The 17,717-nt window shown below is 36.4% G+C and overlaps 1 protein-coding gene across 2 annotated transcripts in view; it reads left to right on the top strand.

The window, feature by feature from the left end:
- Lrrc7 (leucine rich repeat containing 7) overlaps window positions 1-17,717 on the top strand; it is a 374,249-nt gene that overhangs the window by 336,235 nt on the left and 20,297 nt on the right. For both annotated transcript variants that reach the window (XM_048349940.1, XM_048349941.1), the window contains 2 exons: window positions 474-695; window positions 7,991-8,083. In XM_048349940.1, the coding sequence (XP_048205897.1) occupies window positions 474-695; window positions 7,991-8,083 (315 nt within the window). The remainder of the gene's footprint in view (window positions 1-473; window positions 696-7,990; window positions 8,084-17,717) is intronic.

The raw sequence follows: 17,717 nt of genomic DNA on the forward strand, positions 1-17,717 counted from the left end.
TCAGCACCACATATAGAAAATGGCCAGAAGTGGCGCTGTGGCTCAAGTGGCAGAGTGCTAGCCGTGAGCAAAAAAGAAGCCAGGGACCAGTGCTCAGGCCCTGAGTTCACAGCCTAGTACTGGCCAAAAAAAAAAAGAATAAAATTGCCAGCAGTAGTTCCCTTTATGTGTAAGTAAGGCTTCTTTTTCTTCGTGATATCTTTTAGGCTAAATTGTGTTCCCTTAATTAATAAACGAAACAATTTTTGGCAAGCCATTAATTGGCCATGAATATATTTAATTTAAACTTGCCCTAGTATTTACATTTTTCCAAACCCAAGTAGGTATGTCCTTACTGTTTCTTCATTATCCTTTCTAGCTGGGGAAAGCCCAACAATTCCCTTCTATGGAGAAGTATTCCACGAGTGTGTTCTACTTTAATGGTATCTTTCCTGCACCATGACCATTTGTCTGACAGGTTATCTTCTCCACAGGCAGGCAGCCACATCCAGACTTTGATGGGGTCCCAAAGTCTTCAGCATCGCAGCCGGGAACAGCAGCCATATGAGGGAAATGTAAACAAAGTGACCATCCAGCAGTTCCAGTCACCATTGCCTATTCAGATCCCCTCTTCACAGGCCACCCGGGGACCTCAGCCTGGACGGTGCTTAATTCAAACTAAAGGGCAAAGGAGTATGGAGGGCTATCCAGAGCAGGTGGGAAGAGAATTCATAACTGGTTCATTTTCAGGAAAAAGATTTTGTTTTCCTTTACTTTTTCCTTTTTTGTTCTTTATTTCCTTCCTTCCTTCCCTTTTCTTTTTCTTTTTCTTTTTTTCTTGGTGCTGGTACTGGGGCTTGAACCCAAGGATTGTACTCTGTCCCTGAGCTTTTTTGCTCAAGGCTGGAGTTCTAGCCACAGCTCTACTTCTGGCCTTTTGGTTGCTAATAGGAAATAAGAGCTCATGGACTTTCCTGCCTGGGCTGGCTTCCAACTACAATCCTCAGATCTGATCCCTCCTGACTAGCTGTGATTTCAGGTGTGAGCCACCAGCGCCCTGCTGCTTTCACTTATGAATGTAGTCCAGGACATGTTATATTGTCAGCATGTTGGACAGGATGGAAAAAGTACTGCAGGGATTTTATCATTATGTACAGTGGATGGAGCTGTCACATATAAACATTAGTGGTGGAAGCCTGACAACAGTTATTCATACCTGTAATCCTAGCTACTCAGGAGGCTGAGATCTAAAGGGTAACTATTGAGTTACATTAAGATTCAGAAATATGGGGCTGGGGATATGGCCTAGTGGCAAGAATGCTTGCCTCATTTACATGAGGCCCTGGGTTCAATTCCCCAGCATCACATATACAGAAAATGGCCAGAAGTGGCACTGTGGCTCAAGTGGCAGAGTGCTGGCCTTGAGCAAAAAGAAGCCAGGGACAGTGCTCAGGCCCTGAGTCCAAGCCCCAGGACTGGCCAAAAAAAAAAAAAAAAAAAAAAAAAGACAAGATTCAGAAGTGTGACTTAGGGATGTTAATATTCAATATAAAATTTAACTTCTTTTATTTCATTTTTCATATAAATTACACAAAGTACTCACTGACTACTAATTCCTTGATATGGTTTATGAAGGCTTGACATTATTACTGCTTATTCAAAGCTTTACATGCTAATCACCTTGTTTTCTAAATATATCATTAAAGATTAACTTCATTCTCTAGAGTTCTTTTCTTTTATTTATCACTGCATACCAGCTGCTTTAAACATTGTTTCTGCTCCTTACCATCCATCTGGAAATTGAAATAATGTTTTGCCATTCTCAGAATCATAGGTACTTCTTTCAAGATAATTCTCTTCCTCTCCTCCCTTGATCTAGGCCAAGTGTTTCATTTAATTCAGGAGAAGTCAGTCTGGCTACTTTAATCAGATAATGATTTGTGAGGTTTTGACATTCTCCAGATCTCCTAAACGTTAATAAAGCTTTCAGTTATACTTTACCAAAGGGGCATGAAATGATATTTATACCCACTGCCCCTTAAATTTCCGGAGCCTCAACCCAATTCTCTGCTTCAGTTAGTCTTCTCTGTAGAGGGCTTTCTTTCCTCTAGAATCAATATATTTAAAAATCTACTGAGATCAAAACCCTCTTGAACCTACTTGGAATTATAAGTTTATTACTACCATGCAGCTAATCTGAATACACAAAAACGTAATTTTATAAAATATGAATAATATAAGGATTGCTATATTTAACATGTCCATGTCAATTCAGATTTATTCTTTTAGAGAATGTATTTGCAGTAGCTTTCCAGTGATTTTGTTTTTAGTTCTGAATCTCAAATGGAGAGAGTAAAAGGTAAGCATTGAGGCCTATATTAAGGCAGAGGATGGTGATATATGCAGACTAGGAAGCCGCCGAAACAAAAAAGAGAGGGGGACACATTGTGGCAATGCTTCATTCACATCTGCCAGAACCCTTCTATGAATTAACTTGTTTTGATTGAAAATGCTCTGATCCATATAAATCAGTTTCTGTTTAATTGACTAAGAAACTATGACTTAGAAAATTTAAGTGTATTGGCTGTGGTCATACAATTCAAAAGCTGAGCAAGAACTAGAACTAGTCTCGTGAGTCTACCACATTACATATCGCAAGCTGGCTGCACCACTGCCTCACGCAAGTGAAGAGTTAAGTTTCAAGTACAGTGAAATGATGGAAATAGACCCTGAGAGGAACTAATGCACTGCTGGTTGTCATCCCATTGCTTTTATGTTTTCAGCCAGAAATGTATTTATTATAATCATCTCTTGAAAAAATTGAAATTATAATTAAAATGAAATGAGCTATTTTTGACCTTTATCCCAGACACTACATTTTCTCTTTGTTAATCTTTACTTTCATACTATATTTTTTTCCATTTTATGGTTTCTTTGGGTCTTCACAGTGTCACAATAAACAGTAGTAAACAACAACCTTCAACTCATGCACTCTAACATGTGACTGTTGTACAACTTATAAAGTTAATATACAGACATATTTTCTGAGTTACACATTGTTTGTCATAAATCATAAATTCAGAACTGCAGCATTATTTTGATGTCTGACGAATAAAGTTGTATGGGGAAAATATTTATAAGTGACATAATTTAAGAGGTACAAAATGAGATATGGGATATTCATGAATTCAGTAAATAACACACTCAAGCCATTTAATACCTACTTTTGAACTGTTATGAATTTTTATCATTTATTTTTTAAAATATATTTTAATAATATGCATTAATTCTATATATTATTGGGCTCAGTGTGGTATGTCAACACAGAGTTTACTGCTCTTATAAAACCTCCCTTTATCCACTTATCCAAACTCCTATCCTGTGATAATGACTGTCTGCATTAGATTGACTTATTTTCTTTCAGTTTCTGTATATGAAAGTCCTCATGTCTAGCTTGTTTTATTTAACATATATCCTCTGGCTCCATGCATTTTGCTGTTAATAGCAGCATATCACCCTTTAAGGCTGAATAATATTTTATTGATGATATATGCTGTATTTTCCATTCATTCACTGATAGGCACCTATACAAGATTCCACATCTTCTGTATTGGGAATAGTGCTGTTATAAAGATAAATGTAAGAATCTCTTTGGGTTGTTTTATGTCTCAGAAAGCTCTGTCCTTTATGCTAGAAAGACAGCTACAAGAGCTTTAGCACTTATCAGATTTCAAAAAAGTAAATAAAAGCAAGACTGCATTTCCTGAAATCCTAGAGGTCATTGTATTGTGCTTTTTTGATTGGGTTACCTACCAATTATATTTTTTTAAATCACATTTTTAGGAAATATAGTGCTTTGCTTCAAATCTAGATAACATGATTTACCCAAAGCATACTGGCTCAGAATAGGGGAGTGGGTGGTACTTCAAATAAAAATTAAGGTCGAATAACTAAAAGAACAATAAATGGATCTGAAGCAATAAAAGCAAGTGGCCACTAAAAGCTTTGTAATATATCTTAAGAAACAGAATGACCAATAGGGATCCAGTTTATTATGGCATCACAGTATGTTTCTGTAGTGCTACCCCCTAAGTATAAAGATACAAATTATACCTCTCAACACACACACACACACACACACACACACACACACACACACACACACACACACACTGTAGGACCACATCAGAGCACTACCTTCTAAGGATTATAGGTTATGCTCTCACAGGGCCTCACTAGGACATTTCTGTCTATTCTGTCATGCAGTTCTCTTTAAATAAGACCAATTATTTTAAGTAAGATAAGCACAGACCAGAAATCTCAAGGACAGTGAAAAGATAGAAGTTGACACTGAGAAGAACTAATGCACTGCTGGTGGCCATCCCATTGCTTTTATATTTTCAGCCAGAAATGTATTCATCATAATCATCTCTTGAAAAAATTAAAGTTATGATTACAATGAAATGCACTATTTTTCAGACTCTAACGTTTAACATTGAGCTTGGACACCACATTTCCTCTTTGCTAATCTTTGTTTTCATGCTGTATTCTGTTCCATTTTATGTTCTCTTTGGGTCTTAACAGGCAGGTGGAACTCCTTATGTGTGAGATGAATACTCTCTCTGACATGTTTTATGAGACCCAATAGTCACCATGCAAGCTATTAGACATGCCTTAGCATGCCCAAGAGCAGTCTAGCATCAGATCAGAATTTATGAGTATTTGTCACATGTATAAACACACAGTGCCATCTCTATCATTTCTATTATTAAAAATATATTGAGACAATTTGTCAAATATTTGGCACACGTAATATTTGTTTTCCTTGGATTTTTAGTACCTTCCAGATTTACAATAGTATAAAATAGATGTAGTTCCTACCTTAAAAGAAAGAATGACTGAAAATAACTCTCAGCAATTTTCTGTGTAAATGATATCTTCTGCATTTGGTTCCTTTCATGTTTTAGATGGGCGTGAAGAAAGCCAGAAATGTAGGCACTTTTTATGTTGTATAAGAGGAAATTTTTTTCATTGGGAAGATGCAACCCAAAATTGAAGTAATATCTTTCCAAATGCATATATGGCCAATTGCAAAAGAAAACATAATTAAAATAATTGCTTTTTTTATTTTTAACAAAAGTAGTAAAAAGATAAAGCAATACATTGAATGAGACTAACATACTCCCTCCAGCAAAGTTGAACTATTTTAAGCTCTTACCCATAGATTGTGAGCCATATAAGTATAGAAGTATTAGAAGCTGCAATTTCTACTACTTTTAGAAAATATACAGCAATTGAAAGAAAAGTTATAAATATATCCTTAGCATAAAAATACAGAAAAGTATTTTATTCATGTTTTATTTTTAATATTATTCATATCTCCAGGAATTATTATTTTTCCACTTTCCAAAATTCACTGCAATGTTTTTTTCTGAATAGTTATTTATTTATTGTCAAAATGATGTACAGAGTGGTTATAGTTTCATAAGTAAGGCAATGGATACATTTCGTGTACAATTTGCAACAAATTGTACAAGAAAAAAATATATATATATATTTTTTTTGGCCAGTCCTGGGCGTTGGACTCAGGGCCTGAGCACTGTCCCTGGCTTCCTTTTGCTCAAGGCTAGCACTCTGCCACTTGAGCCACAGCGCCACTTCTGGCCATTTTCTGTATATGTGGTGCTGGGGAATCGAACCCAGGGCCTCATGTATACGAGGCAAGCTCTCTTGCCACTAGGCCATATTCCCAGCCCCAAGAAAATATTTTTGATAATTACATTCACCCATAGTTTAAAAACAACTCATTTAAATGACTATTACTATTTTTAAAAACTACTACAAATTACGTTAGTGAATAAATTTTTGCCGTTGTTATAAATGAACTATGTTATGGTTAAGCATTATATTTATTATTACAAAATATGACAGTGTAAGAAGGGTTGTTCCATTAAACAGGCTAACCTAACTGATCTAAGTTCAGTCATACACATGAGTGTTAACTTAAGACTCAGATAAGATTCATGTGCCTAATATCCAAGAGGTGAGGATTAAATGTAACTTAATAAAAACAGCCATATGCTGATGGCTCATGCCTATGATCCTAGCCACTTAAGAGGGTAAAATCTGAAAATTGTGGTTCAAAGTCAGCCCGGGGAAAAAAAGTCCACGAGGCTCTTATCTCCAATTACACACCAAAAGACTCAAGTGGTAGAGTGCTATCCTTGAGTAAAAATGCTAAGGAACATGATGGACAAGAGTGGCTCATACCTGTAATTCTAGCTACTCAGGAGGCTGAGATCTGACGATCACAGTTCAAAGCCAGCCTGGGCAAGAAAGTCTGTGACACGCTTATCTCCAACTAACTATCAAAATGCTGAAACAAAGCTTTGGCTTAAGCAGTAGAGTACTAGCCTTGAGGAAAAGAAAACCCAGGGATAGTGCCCACACTGAGTTCAAGCCCCAGGACTCACACACACACACACACACACAAAAAAAAAAAAAAAAAAAAAAAACCTTGGGCTGGGAATATAGCCTAGTGGCAAGAGTACATGCCCTGTATACATGAAGCCCTGGGTTCAATTCCTCAGCACCACATATATAGAAAATGGCCAGAAGTGGCGCTGTGGCTGAAGTGGCAGAGTGCTAGCCTTGAGCAAAAAGAAGCCAGGGACAGTGCTCAGGCCCTGAGTCCAAGCCCCAGGACTGGCCAAAAAAAAAAAAAAAAAAAATTAAGAAACAAAACCCAGGTCCTGAGTTCAAGCACAAGTACCAACATGAACAAAGAGTTTGAGCAATCACACTAAACAAATTAATAAACAAAGGAATTATATTTGGGAGAAGACATTAAACTTCTTAAGAAAAAAATTTCTTTCAAAGACATACACATTTATACATTCCAGTATTATGTGTATAAATTTATAATATATAAATGTATAATATACACCCCTACCCCCAGCTCAGGATCACCAAGAATTCTTAAGTTTTTACCATTGCTCTAGGTCATCCTTGGCACTAATTTTCCTTCTAAATACTGATCTCTACTCTGTATTAAATTTAACAACTTACAGCTCTTTTATTACAGCCTTGCCCTAAGGTGGACCCTTCTCCTAATGCTGTCACTCTCTGTAGTCCTAAAAAACCCAAGGCTCCTGTGATTAATACACTTTTCTTGATTTGGAGTATGGGGGAGTAATATAACATAGGATATTAGATACCAGCAATCACTATTTATTGGACATTCTTTGTCACACCATCTCCACGTTCATGACCTCTTTCTTCCACCTCCTTTTCTTTTTAGACCTCTAACTTCCACTATAGAGCTGCTAGCAGACTTAAAACTCTGCTCATAGGCAACTTCATTCTCCATGTGTCACCCTCACCCCAACTCCCAAGTCACAAATTAAAAACCTTAATTCATCACCACTGAATGTAGACATGAATTATACCATCCCACTAGAAAGAAGAGCACCTTATTTAAGCACCTTACTTAAGTACCTTCTTTAACTTTTTCTTAATATTCATATATCTAACTAGTCTGAGTAGAGTGGATGCTTGGCTCAAGTGCCAGCTTTTAATGAGGATAATGAGGAGTAAAAGCACTATGCCCTGAGCTCAAGCCTAAGTGCCAGGACAAAATTAATAATAGTAATAATAATAAGCCTGAATACAGTGCATTTATAGTAAACATATTAGATAATGTATAATCTTTTAACTCTTCATAAGACTTTGTTTTGAAAACCTGGTGATCATAATCTAGTTCTACACATGATGACAAGTAAGTCCTTCACTAATATCTTCCTCCTTAAGAGATTTAAACCAAGTTTCCATCATGAGTGATGCATATAGAAACACCGAATGCTGTGTTGGGGTTTATTGTATCTTTTATGTCCCAGGTAAACATTGGCTCCCCCTAAAAACTTGAAGATAAATGTTTCACTGAGATGGGACTTACATGAAAGCATTTAGCTCCAATGCCCATTTGATTACCTTTTTCTATTTTTTTACATAGTTTTGTGTGAGAATAGAAAAGAATCCTGGCCTTGGCTTTAGTATCAGTGGCGGAATTAGTGGACAAGGAAATCCATTCAAACCTTCTGACAAGGTAAGAAAATTATTTCTTATTGGCAATTTTAGTTTTATGAAATACTGATTTCTACTGTGATGTAATAGAGAAAAATAAATATGATTTTATGCCAATTAAAACTGTCTGGGGCTGGGAATATGGCCTAGTGGAAAGAATTCTTGCCTCATACACAGGAAGCCCTGGGTTCGATTCCTAAGCACCACATATACAGAAATGGCCAGAGGTGGCGCTGTGGCTCAAGTGGCAGAGTGCTAGCCTGGAGCAAAAAAAAAAAAGCCAGGGACAGTGCTCAGGCCCTGAGTTCAAGGCCAAGGACTGGCAAAAAAACAACAACAACAAAAAAAAAACTGTCTCATTTTACATGTATATATATTGTACAGGAAGCTACATAGGCAATTTATAATGAATTCATTTCAAGGGAATATTTTTAAATCACTTATTACTTAAAGAAATTCTTTTCTCATGGTGACAGAGTGATTATGTTGTAATTCAATGCTAGGGCAGGCTGCTAACATCTCTTCAGTCCACCAGGCTTCTAAAGAATTTTATCAATAGAAATACAGTACTAAAAAGCCACAGAAAGCAAACTTGCATGAGAAAAAAAGCAGCTTATATTAGCAAAACAAGCTATTCATCTTATGCCAAACTATGGAAAAGTTGAATACTCCCTCCCCCACTCAACCCTGGCCTTTGCCTCAACACTCAACTTGCCAGCATGTTCACATCTGGTCTGCCTGATTCTGATGCCAGCCATTTAAAATCTTACATTGAAAAAAATAAAGTTTACCCTGAGCTGCATAACCTCCCTTGGGACCATCAGTGTTTAATACTCTCAGCTTTGAATCAATTAGTAATTATAATTCAATGATAATTAAAATGTTGTACTTTTGACCTCACTAAACTTAATTGTTTTAAGTGGCATCTTAAATTTCGCTGAAAATGAAAGAAGAGAAAAATCACATTTGAATAAATCTTCACAAGCTTTTGTCCTACCTTTAAGTGACAACCTGGTCCAGACCCTTTCAACCTTCTACTTATATAAAAGTAACTCATAAATCAATGTCTGATAATGAGTCATGCTTCTGAAATCTCTTGGAGGCTCCTTATTGTAAAGATTTGTGAAATTTGAGAGATATTTTAATAAAACATGTTCTTGGATTTCTTTCTACTCATTTCTTATATCTTCCTTTTTATAGGGAAAAAATAAGCAAAATGGGTAATATTACACTATAATAAACACTGGGAAGAAAAGAACAAGATGAAAATCTCCAGCAGTCATACATACGGGTGCCTTCAGTCAATAGATTGTAGCAGCTGTTCCTATATAAGAACTGTGCATGATGCAGCCCTCCATAATTAGGGAAATACAAGTTATAAACATTTGTACATCTATTTCATTCCCATTTGAAATGACGTTGAGGATAAGCATGGGTTTATCAGAATTAAAATAATTGATGCTTTACTGGAACAACTATTTACTTAATTGTTTTTGGCCAGTCCTAGGGCTTAAATTCAGGACTGGAGTGCTGTCCCTGAGCTATTGTGCTCAAGGCTAGCCCTGTACCATTTGAGTTACAACTCTTCTTCCTATTTTTTTGCAGCTAATTGAAGGTAGGAGTGTCGTGGACTTTTCTGCCTGGATTGTCTTTGAACAGCAATCTTTATATCTCAGCCTCCTGAGTAGCTGCTATTACAGACATGAGCCATGGGTGCCCAGCTTATTTGCTTAATTTTAATAAATTATTTGCAGACCTAAAAACAAAGAAATATAAAACTTCAAAATTATCAGAAATAGGGCTGGGGATTCTGGTTCAAGTGCTAGAACACCTGTCTAGCGAGTGTAAGGCCCTGAGTTCAAACCCTAGTATTTCCAAATAAAAAAATTATCAGAAACATATGTGATATTTTTAACCCTCCAGGTCAACATATCTCATTCATCTTGACTTCCTTTTGGGGCTCTGGTGTTACATGCCTCCTATAAATTCTTTCAAAGAAAAATTAGTAACATGGGCTGGGGATATAGCCTAGTGGCAAGAGTGCCTGCCTCGGATACACGAGGCCCTAGGTTCGATTCCCCAGCACCACATATACAGAAAACGGCCAGAAGCGGCGCTGTGGCTCAAGTGGCAGAGTGCTAGCCTTGAGCGGGAAGAAGCCAGGGACAGTGCTCAGGCCCTGAGTCTAAGGCCCACGACTGGCAAAAAAAAAAAAAAAGAAAGAAAGAAAAATTAGTAACATGAACATTTTAAAGATTATTGAAATTCAAGAAACATGTTTCTCTCTTCTTTGTCACCAGCATATAAATTTTTGACTCAGTTTTGCAAAGGAAGAGGATGATATTTTTAAATTACAGATTGAGAGTTCTGAATTGTCAAATGTAATACAGCTGTACTTTTGCTATTTTGAACTGCTATTCTGAGGTTTTTCATATCATTATGTATTATTCTTCTATTATGGTCAATATGAGCACTTTAAAATAAAAATTTAGGAAATGATACTGTGGCTCATGTGGTAATGCAGTTGCCTTGAACACAAAGAGTCTCAGAGACAGTGCCCAGGCTCTGAGTTCAAGCCCCACAACCAACAATAAATAAGTAAATAAAATATGAACTTAATTCTTCATTGGTATCATTTGGATTACTATTGAACTGTGCATATGAATTCATAATTTGATTTTTGGTTTAAGTATAGTACATATAGAATTGAGGTATATCATGTATCCATTAAAAGATTTCACTGATTATAGTCAAAATTACTTCATGGCACAAAAATGATTCTCTGGGGGCTGGGAATATGGCCTAGTGGCAAGAGTGCTTGTCTTGTATACATGAAGCCCTGGGTTGGATTTCTCAGCACCACATATATAGAAAATGGCCAGAAGTGGCACTGTGGCTCAAGTGGTACAGTGCTAGCCTTGAGCAAAAAAAAAAGAAGCCAGGGACAGTGCTCAGGCCCTAAGTTCAAGCTCCAGGACTGGCAAAAAAAAAAAAAAAATGATTCTCTGTGTTTGCAAAACTGATTCTGAATCTACAGAACAATCTCAATATTGTTCATCTTATGTCACACATGGTAGATACATAGTTAACAGTGTTCAAAGCATCTCAAGACATTGACTCTGACAGTTCACACAAGAATTTGCCCTGCTCACAAGGAAATGAGTTAATATCTTGGAAATCCACTTTTATTTCTCTAACACTATCTTGGAAATTCACTTCTATTTCTCTAACACTAAAATCCACTTCTATTTCTCCAGCACTAGAATTTGGTAAAGCAATACAAAAGTGTTCTTCAAGTGCCTCATCCTTTTAATGATTGCACAAAATTAGAGGGAACCACAGTTCCTATACCTACCTTTACTTATCTCCCAAAAATTAGAATGCCTTGGAAGCATCATGAGCTTTCAACACGAAAGCAATCTATAAATATATTCTATTCGCTTCATTATTGTTATTGAAACAATAATAGCACAGCTAATAGCACAGACCCACGTAAAAGAACATCCAAACTGATTACAGCCAGATGGGGAAAGCCTGGGGGAGTCATTCCAAAAGGCTGAGTAGGAATGAGGCAAAACTGAGCTGTTGTTCAGCCTGACAGAAGCTGTGATCTAAGTCCTGGGAAAGTGTGAGGTGAACATTGAAAAACACTTAGGGCAGCCCAAAAGTTAACTGAGGCACTAGGTTCAGTCTGACTATATTTAGACCAGACCTGGGGAATTTAGAACAGTATACTTAGGTCATCTCCAACACCCAAAGTATTCTGAATCAAATAAGGCCTCATCAAGGATAAGGAAATTGAGCAATTAATTCTACTGTTGATATTGTCAGTACAATGTTCAGTACTTGAACAAAACAATTCACTCACCATAGAGCTGACTATTTTAGAATTCACCACCAAAAGAAAATTACTTTTTCATACTTGGAAACAAAAATAGTAGAACACTGCATGAAAAAGCCTATGTAATGTTTGCCTCTGCTCTCTCACTGAAGTGAATAGAAGCTATCACCTGGCTTATTCCAGTGCAGAAACATGACTGGCAAGATTCTCTTGCAATATAAAAGATTTTGATCCAGTAAATCTGTTCATAATTCAATGCAAACAGTAGTCTTTTGTTATTTACAATGTGCTAGGCACTGTGTTAGGCTCTTTATTCTTATGAACTTATATAATCTTCTTAACAACTTCTGTTAGTCAATCACATTATTATATTCCCCACTTTACTTAGTCCCAGCAGGGTTAATTAACTTGCCCAAGGTCATTTAGCTTATCTGTAGCAGACAGGATTTGAAAGCAAATTGATCTGACTCTAAATTCTTTTGTCTTAATAAACTCGATAATACATGTCTCTATCCGCAAACGCCACTTAACAGAAGAGCCACATGATAAATTTATACCCTGTAGAGTTGAGACTAATATGATATTCTAATATTGAAAGTATTGCAAACCACTCCAATTAGTCATAGTATTCCACATATTTGCTTCAACATGTCCTTGGGAGTCAGCATGTATTCGCTATTAAACCTAGATAATTAGGTGCCTACTGTACAGAGTGGGTTGCTAAGTAATTATATAACATGTAGTGTAAGGTATCATTACAGACGCAATTCTGCCAATGGAGAAAGCTGCAACACTCTTTGTATTAGAACATTCATAAAGTAATCACTCATGGCTGCAAAGCTCAAGGTGTTTACCAGGATCATTTCCATGGAATGTGATCAGAAAGAGGAAACTAGATTAATAGATAACTAATAACATGTTTTTGCAGAATTTAAAAAAAAATTCAAGACGGCGCGAGTGAAAGAGCTTTTAATGATGCATTCAAAACTCATCATTCAGGGACTAATATCCTTCCTTGCTCCATTTGAAGAAAGGGAGACTAAGTGCCTGGATTTTCCAGTTATTTTTTTAAGGAATTGCAGCTCCTTCCCCTAATATGCCATAAAGATATTGAACTGAACAATCCATAAGTAACCCAAGCATGGGATCACAATGGAGTCTGTATCATACATCCAGCCTACCTTTAAAGGACTTGGCAATAGAAAATACACATACTGGGACAATGGAGTCAAAGAATTGCTTTTTCTTCATGGCATATCATAACCACCTACATTCAAAGGGTACCAGAGAGCTCACTTGTAGTTGCCCTAGCTTGGGCAGTCTGAATGTAGCCATGGAAATGAAAGGAGAAATAAATCCACATCCTTTAATTTCCCAATGGCTTCAATGAAATTCTAAGCCATAGAAAGAATACTGAAAGCATACATTAAACCATTGTTTCCATGCATTCAACATCCAATGAGAGTTAAACTCTTTTATCCTAACTTCCACCCTAGAAAACAGACAGTTTTCTTTGTGTTAATCCAGACATTACACCAAATCAAATGTTTTACATGAGTAATACTAAGAGAAGGAGGGCTAGATATGCAGAGCCAAAACATCTATTTCACATTTAAACCCACCAGTGCCAATACTCATTGCCATTTGTGCCAAGGGCAAGCTCAAAAACGCCCTTAAACAATTTTCCAGTTTTGCTTAGCCTTGAAACACTAAGTAACACATAAATAACGGTTTGCAGATCAGCTTTAAACCTGTAAAAATGGTACGTAATCTATTTCCTATCAGATCTTTTTCATGAATGCATTTTTTAATCTAGAATAGCAATCACATATAACTCCTCACACAAAGTATTAGAATACCCTTAGCACTTTCTCCTCTTTGCATAACTAATAAGAAAATATAATTTATTACTTATTTAGCCCATACTGGGGCTTCAACTCAGTTAAGATTTCTGTCTTAGGGTAGGTGCTCTACCACCCTCAACCCATGCTTCCAGTTCTGCATTTTGTTGGGTTATTGGAAATCGGATCTTGAGGACTTTTCTTCATGGGCTCGCTTTGAGCTGTGCTACTCAGATCTCCTGAAATGCTAGGATTACAAGCCTAAACCTGTAATCAGCATCTAGCAGCTAGCTTGCTTTCAAATTTTCTAAATTAACTTTAAATGTGATGTAATTTATGTATTTTTCCTGTCCTTAGTTCCACTTCAAGTGGCTATGAGATGCAATTTAATCTGGGGCATCTATGAAATATGTAAAAATAACATTCAGGAGGAAAAAAATAGACATATTGCTGGTAAACTACACTGGACTAAATTTAGAAGAAATTAAATCACTCTTATTTCATATATAAATTTGGATTTTTAAAAATAAAATTTAAACACAATTTACTTTATAGCTTACTACTTCAGCTGCAACTAATTCACATTATCATTCGAGGTTTAGAATGTCACTTGATTGTTTGAAAACAGTCTTTATTGTTTCCGTAGTAGAGAAAAATCCTGAAATTAAATCTTTTTTTTTTTTTTTTTTTTTTTGCCAGTCCTGGGCCTTGGACTCAGGGCCTGAGCACTGTCCCTGGCTTCTTCCCGCTCAAGGCTAGCACTCTGCCACTTGAGCCACAGCGCCGCTTCTGGCCGTTTTCTGTATATGTGGTTCTGGGGAATCGAACCTAGGGCCTCGTGTATCCAAGGCAGGCAGTCTTGCCACTAGGCTATATCCCCAGCCCCCTGAAATTAAATCTTAAATATATTGAGAAAACTTGTTGAGATGTAACCTTTACAACTTGCTATTAATAGGATTCCTGCTGGTATGACAATTACTAAAACTTTAAAACAAATAAAAAGGCTTAATAGTGTGTTCTAGCCAAATGAAGAAGACATGAATTTGGGCCTAGGAAAGCAAATGACCAAATATTCAAACAAGCATATTATCAGGCACTTTTGGCTCAGCAAAGTTTTCACAATGCTATCTCAAAAAAATTCGTTTTAAATCAATCTAGGTTCCCTAGGAAATTATCACTAAAGCACACATATAAAAAATAAACTTGCCAGAGCCAGTGGCTCACACCTGTAATCCTAGCTAGTCAGGAGGCTGAGATCTGATGATCATGGTTTAAAGGCAGCCCAAGCAAGAAAGTCCATGAGATTTTTATTTCCAATTAACCATGAGAAAACCAGAGTGGTGCTGTGGCTCAAGTGGTAGAGCACTAGCCTTGAGCTAAAGAGCTCAGATACAACACCCAAGCCCAGGGTTCAAGCCCCATGATCAACAAAATAAATAAACTTAAAAGAGCACCATTTTAAAATAGAATATCGATTGTGACATTTAAATTCAACTATATGTTTAGAAAATCATTATAACTGAGAAAACTAATACAGTTAGATAACCAGCTGTATTAATTGCTAGAGCTATATATTATTTATATTCTATCTGCTACAACATTTAGCAGGGAACAACATAAGCAGGAAAAAATTAGAGCAGGAAATGATTTAAAGACTTGTTTTCCAACTTCATTTTTAGTCATTGGAAAATGTCAAACACTTCCAACCAAAATATGTAAGCACTTTAACGTTAGTTGATAGGTCATGTCTTCTGTGATTACTTAAAAGAATTAACAAGTCCACCAAAGAAAATTAATTATCCATAGTCAATTAGATCTTAGGGAAGTGTGTGAAATATTTGACATTCTGTTTGCAAAGTTACTGAAAGTTTAAGTGGTATTTCAGGAACTCATAAGATTTCTATTTTGTTGCTTAAAGGATTAGAAATTATGAAAATATGAAGCCAAGATAATAGAACTAAAATAAATCAATAAATAAATAGCAATAGGTGTCAGGTCTTTACTTACAGCAATATTCTTTAACATTTTTTCCAAGTAACACTTGATGCATAAATATAAAATATCAGTGTCATCTACTTTTCCTGCATTCTACCCTCAAAGTTGTTCTCTGTAAGAAAAAAAAAGAAAAGGTCAAAAGAGAGAGGTGTGTGAACTTCAATAGAATCTGTAAGAATAAAACAAACCCAGGTACCTACATATCACTTTTACCAAGCTATTCTTCCTATGTGTGAAGAAATTATGAGATCTCAAACGTATTATTCTCATGTCCTGTAAATTCAAACTTAGTTTGTCCCTGATATCCTTTGAGACCAGTTGCAAGAAAGCCACTAACACATGAAAATAAATTTCCAGGACAGACTGACTGAAAGGCAATGTGAGGATCTAGAATAACAATGGAAAGTTAGACCAGAAGATCAAAATGTAGCATGTTATTTTATAGTCATGCATTCGTGCATATATACAATGTATAAAATTTAAAGATAAATTGCATTAAATAGTAATGATAGTTTAGTATTACTATATAAGGTTATAAGGTATCGTGTGTGTGTGTGTGTGTGTGTGTGTGCACGCACGCATAGGTTTAGTTTACCATTATCTTCACAATGTAGTAAGTGCAATTATGCCTTGTCTCAGAAACAAATTCCATTTTCCAAAGTATATTCAAAAACTTCTTCCTGCATTTGAAACTTTATTGACTAAACCCCATCACCATGCACAAATAATCTCCTCATACCACAGATTACACTTAACTCTTTGAAAATAATCATGTACAGGAAATAAACAGCTTCTTAGTGTTAAACTCAAAGGAGTTAAAGAAAAGTTATATCTTAGTTTTTATTCATTTGCTTCTTTATTTTAGTATACTGAGGCCACTATTTAGTGAGAGAGTTAAAAAATGCCTTCTATTCTCTGTCAAAACATCTTTCTACCTTGTCATAGAATGACTTAGTTGAAGACTCAAGTGTAGTAATCAAACTGGTCCTTGACGGCAAGAAAGACCTGTGATGTGTTCGGGGAGACTTCAGTTCCTTGAAGCTGTCTATTTCTGGGCCATAACTGGAAAGTGACCAAAGAACACAATGAAGGGAACATTATAGGAAACTTCTATGGGTTCTGCTGAGTATGAGCTGCTTCCCCTTCATTCACCAGCATTTTGTGGTCACAAGGCTGTTACTGTGCTCATGTAATTGTTCTCCTTTCAATACAGCCTCAGTCTCAGAGACAGTGTTCTTTTTACATTAACCTATAATGCTTACAATTTCTGCTTGCAATATATGGAAATGTCTACTATAAAATTAAGTACTGTTGGGCATTGGTGGATCGGGCCTGTAATCCTCGCTACTCAGGAGGCTGAGATCTTTGAATCATCATTCAAAGTCAGCCCTAGCAGGAAGTTTTGTGAGACTCTTATGTCCAGTTAACTACCAATTACCTAACAATAACAACAACAACAAAAAGCCATAAGTAGAGCTCTGGCTTAAGTGGAAGAGCACTAGCCTTGATCCAAAAAGGTCAGGAACAGCACCCAGGCCAAGATTCAACCCCCAGGACCAGCCACGCGCACACACGCGCGCATACACAAACACATACACACACACACACACACACACACACAGTGTACTATAAATTTTTTAATCATATAGAAAAAGAAAAATGAAGACTACTTTTTCACTTTACCCAATTCACTTGCTATCCAACCTCCCTCATTTTTCTCTCACCACCCCACCTCCCCATTTCCCTTCCCCCTTCCCCATGAGTTAAACAGTGGGTTTACAGCATATAGTTTTTTAAGTATTGCTGTTTCATTAGTTCATCTTTTATTCTTTGTCTCTCCATTTTGGTGTTCCCCTTCCCTAGTTCCAATATAAACATATATACAATATCCAGGGTATCAAAATCAGTTACAGTGACATCAGAGGTAAAACCCTGGGGAAGAAAGAAAATGGCATAATTTTACATGGTATGTTGAAAAC

The sequence above is a fragment of the Perognathus longimembris genome, chromosome 7, assembly GCF_023159225.1.
Source record: "Perognathus longimembris pacificus isolate PPM17 chromosome 7, ASM2315922v1, whole genome shotgun sequence".
NCBI classification, from domain to species: Eukaryota; Metazoa; Chordata; class Mammalia; order Rodentia; family Heteromyidae; genus Perognathus; species Perognathus longimembris.